We start from the raw sequence: 9,708 nt of genomic DNA on the forward strand, positions 1-9,708 counted from the left end.
GCACCCCCTGTACTGGACCAGACCTCCCCCTGTACTGTGCACCCCCCCTGTACTGGACCAGACCTCCCCCTGTACCGTGCACCCCCCTGTACTGGACAAGACCTTCTCCTGTACTGTGCACCCCCCTGTACTGGACCAGACCTCCTCCTGTACTATGCACCCCCCTGTACTGGACCAGACCTCATCCTGTACTGTGCACCCCCTGTACTGGACCAGACCTCCTCCTGTACTGTGCACCCACCCTGTACTGGACCAGACCTCCTCCTGTACTGTGAACCCCCCTGTACTGGACCAGACCTCCCCCTGTACTGGACAAGACCTCCCCCTGTACTGTGCACCCCCCTGTACTATGCACCCCCTGTACTGGACCAGACCTCCCCCTGTACTGTGCACCCCCCTGTACTGGACCAGACCTCCCCCTGTACTATGCACCCCCCTGTACTGGACCAGACCTCCCCCTGTACTGTGCACCCCCCTGTACTGGACCAGACCTTCTCCTGTACTGTGCACCCCCCTGTACTGGACCAGACCTCCTCCTGTACTGTGCACCCCCCTGTACTGGACCAGACCTCCCCCTGTACTGTGCACCCCCCCTGTACTGGACCAGACCTCCCCCTGTACTGTGCACCCCCCTGTACTGGACCAGACCTACTCCTGTACTGTGCACCCCCCTGTACTGGACCAGACCCCCCACTGTACTGTGCACCCCCTGTACTATGCACCCCCTGTACTGGACCAGACCTCCCCCTGTACTGGACCAGACCTCCCCCTGTACTGTGCACCCCCTGTACTGGACCAGATCTCCCCCTGTACTGGACCAGACCTCCCCCTGTACTGTGCACCCCCCTGTACTGGACCAGACCTCCCCCTGTACTGTGCACCCCCCTGTACTGGACCAGACCTTCTCCTGTACTGTGCACCCCCCTGTACTGGACCAGACCTCCCCCTGTACTGTGCACCCCCCCTGTACTGGACCAGACCTCCCCCTGTACTGTGCACCCCCCTGTACTATGCACCCCCTGTACTGGACCAGACCTCCTCCTGTACTGTGCACCCCCCTGTACTATGCACCCCCTGTACTGGACCAGACCTCCCCCTGTACTGTGCACCCCCCTGTACTGGACCAGACCTCCCCCTGTACTGTGCACCCCCCTGTACTGGACCAGACCTTCTCCTGTACTGTGCACCCCCTGTACTGGACCAGACCTCCCCCTATACTGTGCACCCCCCTGTACTGGACCAGACCTCCCCCTGTACTGTGCACCCCCCCTGTACTGGACCAGACCTCCCCCTGTACTGTGCACCCCCCTGTACTGGACCAGACCTTCTCCTGTACTGTGCACCCCCTGTACTGGACCAGACCTCCCCCTATACTGTGCACCCCCCTGTACTGGACCAGACCTCCCCCTGTACTGTGCACCCCCCCTGTACTGGACCAGACCTCCCCCTGTACTGTGCACCCCCCTGTACTGGACCAGACCTTCTCCTGTACTGTGCACCCCCCTGTACTGGACCAGACCTTCTCCTGTACTGTGCACCCCCCTGTACTGGACCAGACCTCCCCCTGTACTGTGCACCCCCCTGTACTGGACCAGACCTCCCCCTGTACTGTGCACCCCCCTGTACTGGACCAGACCTACTCCTGTACTGTGCACCCCCCTGTAGTGGACCAGACGCCCCACTGTACTGTGCACCCCCTGTACTGGACCAGATCTCCCCCTGTACTGGACCAGACCTCCCCCTGTACTGTGCACCCCCTGTACTGGACCAGACCTCCCCCTGTTCTGTGCACCCCCCACCCTGTACTGGACCAGACCTCCCCCTGTACTGTGCACCCCCCTAATCACTGGAATTCTAACACAAAGTAGAAGTCATTGTACTTTACATTGTCTCAGCTTTATTAGCTCCCTGGTTCATCCTTTTAACAGTCACTGCAGAGATTTAAAGGGGCAGCACATTGTAGATAAAGGAAAAGTTTCATCATTCACAAAAATCTGTAGACTGTGCGGTGTCACATGCACTGAGGTAATGGAAACATAGGGCACTGAAGGGAGCAGAGGAGTCTGGAGGAGGACAGAGGAGTCTGGAGGAGGACAAAGAAGTCTGAAAGCGACAGGGGAGTCTAAAGGAGAACAGTGGGGTCTGGATACGACCACGGCTGTATTCTGTGTGTAGAGGTCGTACTCGCTCATTACTGCTACACTAACAGACAATATTTAGGATGGTCTGAACTATTTTGGATAATGAGCTGCAGAAAGTAATCAGAAAACAATTACTACTCGGGAAAAAGAGATTTACAGAAGAGAAATGTCATAAAAAAATGTATCACAAATCTAAACAAAAGATAAGAAGAAACAGATGAAAAACACATAAAAAGCAGAATGGAGGCGGCTGTACGGCCCGGAGGGTGAGGAGGTGCAGGGCAGAGACGGCTCTGGAGGGTGAGGAGGTGCAGGGCAGAGACGGCTTCGGAGGGTGAGGAGGTGCAGGGCAGAGACGACTCCGGAGGGTGAGGAGGTGCAGGGCAGAGACGGCTCCGGAGGGTGAGGAGGTGCAGGGCAGAGACGGCTTCGGAGGGTGAGGAGGTGCAGGGCAGAGACGACTCCGGAGGGTGAGGAGGTGCAGGGCAGAGACGACTCCGGAGGGTGAGGAGGTGCAGGGCAGAGACGGCTTCGGAGGGTGAGGAGGTGCAGGGCAGAGACGACTCCGGAGGGTGAGGAGGTGCAGGGCAGACGACTCCGGAGGGTGAGGAGGTGCAAGGCAGAGACGGCTCTGGAGGGTGAGGAGGTGCAGGGCAGAGACGGCTCTGGAGGGTGAGGAGGTGCAGGGCAGAGACGGCTTCGGAGGGTGAGGAGGTGCAGGGCAGAGACGACTCCGGAGGGTGAGGAGGTGCAGGGCAGAGACGACTCCGGAGGGTGAGGAGGTGCAGGGCAGAGACGGCTCTGGAGGGTGAGGAGGTGCAGGGCAGAGACGACTCCGGAGGGTGAGGAGGTGCAGGGCAGAGACGACTCCGGAGGGTGAGGAGGTGCAGGGCAGAGACGGCTCTGGAGGGTGAGGAGGTGCAGGGCAGAGACGACTCCGGAGGGTGAGGAGGTGCAGGGCAGAGACGACTCCGGAGGGTGAGGAGGTGCAGGGCAGAGACGACTCCGGAGGGTGAGGAGGTGCAGGGCAGAGACGGCTCCGGAGGGTGAGGAGGTGCAGGGCAGAGACGACTCCGGAGGGTGAGGAGGTGCAGGGCAGAGACGGCTCTGGAGGGTGAGGAGGTGCAGGGCAGAGACGGCTCTGGAGGGTGAGGAGGTGCAGGGCAGAGACGGCTTCGGAGGGTGAGGAGGTGCAGGGCAGAGACGACTCCGGAGGGTGAGGAGGTGCAGGGCAGAGACGACTCCGGAGGGTGAGGAGGTGCAGGGCAGAGACGGCTTCGGAGGGTGAGGAGGTGCAGGGCAGAGACGACTCCGGAGGGTGAGGAGGTGCAGGGCAGAGACGACTCTGGAGGGTGAGGAGGTGCAGGGCAGAGACGACTCCGGAGGGTGAGGAGGTGCAGGGCAGAGACGGCTCTGGAGGGTGAGGAGGTGCAGGGCAGAGACGACTCCGGAGGGTGAGGAGGTGCAGGGCAGAGACGACTCCGGAGGGTGAGGAGGTGCAGGGCAGAGACGGCTCTGGAGGGTGAGGAGGTGCAGGGCAGAGACGACTCCGGAGGGTGAGGAGGTGCAGGGCAGAGACGACTCCGGAGGGTGAGGAGGTGCAGGGCAGAGACGGCTCCGGAGGGTGAGGAGGTGCAGGGCAGAGACGACTCCGGAGGGTGAGGAGGTGCAGGGCAGAGACGGCTCTGGAGGGTGAGGAGGTGCAGGGCAGAGACGGCTCTGGAGGGTGAGGAGGTGCAGGGCAGAGACGGCTTCGGAGGGTGAGGAGGTGCAGGGCAGAGACGACTCCGGAGGGTGAGGAGGTGCAGGGCAGAGACGACTCCGGAGGGTGAGGAGGTGCAGGGCAGAGACGGCTTCGGAGGGTGAGGAGGTGCAGGGCAGAGACGACTCCGGAGGGTGAGGAGGTGCAGGGCAGAGACGACTCCGGAGGGTGAGGAGGTGCAGGGCAGAGACGGCTTCGGAGGGTGAGGAGGTGCAGGGCAGAGACGACTCCGGAGGGTGAGGAGGTGCAGGGCAGACGACTCCGGAGGGTGAGGAGGTGCAGGGCAGAGACGGCTCTGGAGGGTGAGGAGGTGCAGGGCAGAGACGGCTCTGGAGGGTGAGGAGGTGCAGGGCAGAGACGGCTTCGGAGGGTGAGGAGGTGCAGGGCAGAGACGACTCCGGAGGGTGAGGAGGTGCAGGGCAGAGACGGCTCTGGAGGGTGAGGAGGTGCAGGGCAGAGACGGCTCTGGAGGGTGAGGAGGTGCAGGGCAGAGACGGCTTCGGAGGGTGAGGAGGTGCAGGGCAGAGACGGCTCCAGAGGGTGAGGAGGTGCGGGGCAGAGACGGCTCTGGAGGGTGAGGAGGTGCAGGGCAGAGACGGCTTCGGAGGGTGAGGAGGTGCAGGGCAGAGACAGCTTCGGAGGGTGAGGAGGTGCAGGGCAGAGACGACTCCGGAGGGTGAGGAGGTGCAGGGCAGAGACGACTCCGGAGGGTGAGGAGGTGCACGGCAGAGACGACTCCGGAGGGTGAGGAGGTGCAGGGCAGAGACAACTCCGGAGGGTGAGGAGGTGCAGGGCAGAGACGACTCCGGAGGGTGAGGAGGTGCAGGGCAGAGACGGCTCCAGAGGGTGAGGAGGTGCAGGGCAGAGACAGCTTCGGAGGGTGTGAAGGTGCAGGGCAGAGACGGCCCGGAGGGTGAGGAGGTGCAGGGCAGAGACGGCTCCGAAGGGTGTGGAGGTTCAGGGCAGAGACGGCTTCGGAGGGTGACGAGGTGCAGGGCAGAGATGGCTCCAGAGGGTGATTAGGTGCAGGGCAGAGACGGCTCCAGAGGGTGAGGAGGTGCAGGGCAGAGACGGCTTCAGAGGGTGAGGAGGTGCAGGGCAGAGACGGCTCCGGAGGGTGAGGAGGTGCAGGGCAGAGACGGCTTCGGAGGGTGAGGAGGTGCAGGGCAGAGACGGCTCCAGAGGGTGAGGAGGTGCAGGGCAGAGACGGCTTCGGAGGTGAAGGGCAGAGACGACTCCAGAGGGTGAGGAGGTGCAGGGCAGAGACGGCTCTGGAGGGTAAGGAGGTGCAGGGCAGAGACGGCTTCGGAGGGTGAGGAGGTGCAGGGCAGAGACGGCTCTGGAGGGTGAGGAGGTGCAGGGCAGAGACGGCTTCGGAGGGTGAGGAGGTGCAGGGCAGAGACGGCTTCGGAGGGTAAGGAGGTGCAGGGCAGAGACGACTCCGGAGGGTGAGGAGGTGCACGGCAGAGACGACTCCGGAGGGTGAGGAGGTGCAGGGCAGAGACAACTCCGGAGGGTGAGGAGGTGCAGGGCAGAGACGACTCCAGAGGGTGAGGAGGTGCAGGGCAGAGACGACTCCAGAGGGTGAGGAGGTGCAGGGCAGAGACGGCTCTGGAGGGTGAGGAGGTGCAGGGCAGAGACGGCTTCGGAGGGTGAGGAGGTGCAGGGCAGAGACGGCTTCGGAGGGTGAGGAGGTGCAGGGCAGAGACGACTCCGGAGGGTGAGGAGGTGCATGGCAGATACGACTCCGGAGGGTGAGGAGGTGCAGGGCAGAGACAACTCCGGAGGGTGAGGAGGTGCAGGGCAGAGACGACTCCGGAGGGTGAGGAGGTGCAGGGCAGAGACGACTCCGGAGGGTGAGGAGGTGCAGGGCAGAGACGACTCCGGAGGGTGAGGAGGTGCAGGGCAGAGACGACTCCGGAGGGTGAGGAGGTGCTGGGCAGAGATGGCTTCAGAGCGTGTGGTGGTGCTGGGCAGAGATAACTCCGGAGGGTGAGGAGGTGCAGGACAGAGACGGCTCCGGAGTGTGAGGAGGTGCTGGACAGAGATGGCTCCGGAGGGTGAGGAGGTTCAGGGCAGAGACTACTCCGGAGGATGAGGAGGTGCTGTGCAGAGACGACTCTGAAGGGTGAGGTGGTGCAGGGCAGAGACGGCTCCAGACGGTGAATAGGAGCAGGGCAGAGTCGGAATTGGAAGGTGAGGAAGTGCAGGGCAGAGACGGCTTCGGAGGGTGAGGGGGTGTAGGGCAGAGGCGGCTTCGGAGGGTGAGGAGGTGCAGGGCAGAGACGGCTCCGGAGGGTGAGGAGGTGCTGGGCAGAGACGGCTCCGGAGGGTGAGGAGTTGCTGGGCAGACGGCTCCGGAGGGTGAGGAGGTGCTGGGCAGAGACGGCATCAGACACATGGATGGGGATGATATAGTTCATGGGAAGATCCTTTTAAGGCGTCCATGACAGAGAGGAGTGGACAGAATCTGCTAATTACAGGGTGGGGGGATCAGGCACCATCTAAGGAGCAGTATGAGAGTGTGTATCGGGGGTCAGGAGAGTGGTGGATGGCGCCATCTTGTGGTCACTCAGTGCATTCCTATACTGAGTTACTTTTGGCACCCGGAGACTTGGCGGATGCCCCGACACTCGTGATTAGGGCTTAGAGGAATTGTTCAGCAGCTCGTCCATCGTGAACCTCCGGAAGACGATCTTTTCACACGCCGCGTCCTTTCCACATTCAAACAAGCAGGCGAAGGAGTGAGTGTCCTGGCACACCGCCAGGTCCGAGTACCCGCTGGGACCTTCGTTGATGACCCACGGTGGGGTCCAGGTGGACGGCACAAGGGGTGATTTATTCAAGTAGACTCCTAAGTCCACGCGGCCCCGGCTGCTGGTGGGATGGGAGTAGAGGAGCCAGGACGTGACGCTATGCTGAAGGGGCGACTCTTCCCCGCCGTCCGCCTCGTCCTGAGTTGCCTCCGGAGGCCTGTAGCTCACCACACTGCCCTGGCAGCCATGAGGCGGCTCACACAGGCTTTTATTGTAGTGGGCATCTGTGAACTCCATGGACTGGGGGCTGCAGGTCGCCTCCACCCCGTAGCGTTGACCGGTCCTGGCGCTGCAGTACAGGAGGTCGTTGCCGCTGCTGCAGGTCACCTCGGCCACCTCGCACTCCCCTGTCTTCTGCCGCCACAGCCCGCTGCCCTTGTGCCAGCTCTCTCCGCGGTCGTCGCTGTAGAAGATGAATGAGTGGGGCTTGGTCTTCCAGGGGACGGGCAGGCCGCAGACGCGGGAGTGGATGTAGTACAGGTACGCGGGCACGATCAGCCTGCCCGACGGAGAGCAGATGCCGTGACCGGGGCCAACCGCCAAGGTGGCGCAGCTCTTCAGGTCCTCACCCAGGACCTCCTCCGTCACGTCTTTCGGTAGGCTCCACGATTGGCCGTGGTCGCGGCTGGTGACGTAGCAGAGCCGGGCGGCATTTTGGCCGGTTATGATTTGCTGGAACTCGGAGATTTCGCTTTTTACACAGACAAAGAAGAGGAAGACGGTGTCGGTGGCGGGATGGTACAGCGGGCAGGGGTTCATGGTCCGGTAACTTGGCGTGGCTCACCGGCATCGCGTCTTCCTACTAAGGAGGCAAAACAGATGGAGACGTTGGAAAGTCACAAGATCAGACGCAGGGAGAGGTGACATGAGGAGCCGGTACCTGCACCTCCCCGCGCTGCACCCGACCGCGCCGCACCACCAGGTACAGGGCGTCCTGATCATCGGGGGACGAGCGCTTCTCCGCCAAGGCCAAGAAGATGGAGGGAAGAAGAGCAGAGCCGGGATACGATACGTCACACCGCCAGGATCCTGCTGGAACAGGGTCACCGAGTCCAGAGAGAGCGCCCCCGACATGTCTGTACACGAACCTGCAGGACAGCGGATACACGAGACTGACAGCCGAGAGCAACCTGTATCTAATCCTGTGTGATACTGAAATGTGTATCTAATCCTATCATGTGATACTGAGCAGTGTATCTAATCCTATCCTGTGATACTGAGCCGTGTATCTAATCCTATCCTCTGTGATACTGAGCAGTGTATCTAATCCTATCCTGTGTGATACAAAGTCGTGTATCTAATCCTATCCTGTGATACTGAGCCGTGTATCTAATCCTATCCTGTGTGATACTGAGCCGTGTATCTAATCCTATCCTGTGTGATACTGAGCCGTGTATCTAATCCTATCCTGTGACACGGAGCCGTGTATCTAATCCTATCCTGTGTGATACTGAGCCGTGTATCTAATCCTATCCTGTGACACGGAGCCGAGTATCTAATCCTATTCTGAGACACGGAGCCGTGTATCTAATCCTATCATGTGTGATGCTGAAATGTGTATCTAATCCTCTCCTGTGTGATACTGTCTGCTGAGCCGTGTATCTAATCCTATCCTGTGTGATACTGTCTGCTGAGCCATGTATCTAATCCTCTCCTGTGTGATACTGTCTGCTGAGCCGTGTATCTAATCCTATCCTGTGTGCTACTGTCTGCTGAGCCGTGTATCTAATCCTATGCTGTGTGATACTGTCTGCTGAGCCGTGTATCTAATCCTATGCTGTGTGATACTGTCTGCTGAGCTGTGTATCTAATCCTCTCCTGTGTGATACTGTCTGCTGGGCTGTGTATCTAATCCTATCCTGTGTGCTACTGTCTGCTGAGCTGTGTATCTAATCCTATGCTGTGTGATACTGTCTGCTGAGCTGTGTATCTAATCCTATGCTGTGTGATACTGTCTGCTGAGCCGTGTATCTAATCCTATCCTGTGTGATACTGTCTGCTGAGCTGTGTATCTAATCCTCTCCTGTGTGATACTGTCTGCTGAGCCATGTATCTAATCCTATCCTGTGTGATACTGTCTGCTGAGCTGTGTATCTAGTCCTATGCTGTGTGATACTGTCTGCTGAGCTGTGTATCTAATCCTATGCTGTGTGATACTGTCTGCTGAGCCGTGTATCTAGTCCTATGCTGTGTGATACTGTCTGCTGGGCTGTGTATCTAATCCTATCCTGTGTGATACTGTCTGCTGAGCCGTGTAGCTAATCCTATGCTGTGTGATACTGTCTGCTGAGCCGTGTATCTAATCCTATCCTGTGTGATACTGTCTGCTGAGCCGTGTATCTAATCCTATCCTGTGTGATACTGTCTGCTGGGCTGTGTATCTAATCCTATCCTGTGTGATACTGTCTGCTGAGCTGTGTATCTAATCCTATGCTGTGTGATACTGTCTGCTGAGCTGTGTATCTAATCCTATGCTGTGTGATACTGTCTGCTGAGCCGTGTATCTAATCCTATCCTGTGTGATACTGTCTGCTGAGCTGTGTATCTAATCCTCTAACACTCTGTATGATGTATCTAAGCCCCTGCTGTGATACTCTGCAGCCCCCTCTATGTGGTATATACACAGCTGTTGGCTCCTCACCTTCTTCCCTACAGTTCCGATCTGTACAAAGTACACGATGAATTAGATGTTCAGCAGTGTCTCATCATCAGCAGCTGGCGGCCATGTTTCCGGAGACCATGGGACATTGGATATTATGTACAGACGCAGCAAACATGGCGCCCGCAGTGAGCGGCAGACAGCGAGGAGCAGCGGCGCCTCTGGTGGTGAGACCATTACGATGTCACGTGGCTCAGCGCCGTCTGTATATAGGATGCAGCTGCTGTCACATTGGGGACAGGAGTGTACTCACATCGCCATCTGGTGGTCGCAGCCGGGACAGCAATCATTTCCATTATAGATAGCGCTGTCATATTCTGCAGCGTTCTA

The 9,708-nt window shown here is 59.5% G+C and overlaps 1 protein-coding gene across 1 annotated transcript; it reads right to left on the bottom strand.

Moving 5' to 3' along the window:
* Nucleotides 1-5,536: 5,536 nt before the first annotated feature.
* On the bottom strand, nucleotides 5,537-9,403 carry LOC141248543 (sialidase-3-like). The gene is made up of 3 exons (XM_073669377.1): nucleotides 9,361-9,403; nucleotides 7,600-7,807; nucleotides 5,537-7,521 (listed from the first exon to the last, which is right to left on the bottom strand). Exon 3 carries the CDS (start codon nucleotides 7,476-7,478, stop codon nucleotides 6,543-6,545), a length of 936 nt encoding a protein of 311 aa, XP_073525478.1. The 5' UTR covers nucleotides 7,479-7,521; nucleotides 7,600-7,807; nucleotides 9,361-9,403; the 3' UTR covers nucleotides 5,537-6,542.
* Between the last annotated feature and the right edge of the window lie 305 nt (nucleotides 9,404-9,708).

The sequence above is a fragment of the Phyllobates terribilis genome, unplaced genomic scaffold, assembly GCF_046119375.1.
Source record: "Phyllobates terribilis strain yellow unplaced genomic scaffold, ASM4611937v1 Scaffold_2__4_contigs__length_985480577, whole genome shotgun sequence".
Classification (NCBI taxonomy): Eukaryota; Metazoa; Chordata; class Amphibia; order Anura; family Dendrobatidae; genus Phyllobates; species Phyllobates terribilis.

What these genes read in the sequence shown, in the direction of transcription:
- LOC141248543 (XM_073669377.1), bottom strand. Translation starts at nt 7,478, where the DNA reads ATGAACCCCTGCCCGCTGTACCATCCCGCCACCGACACCGTCTTCCTC.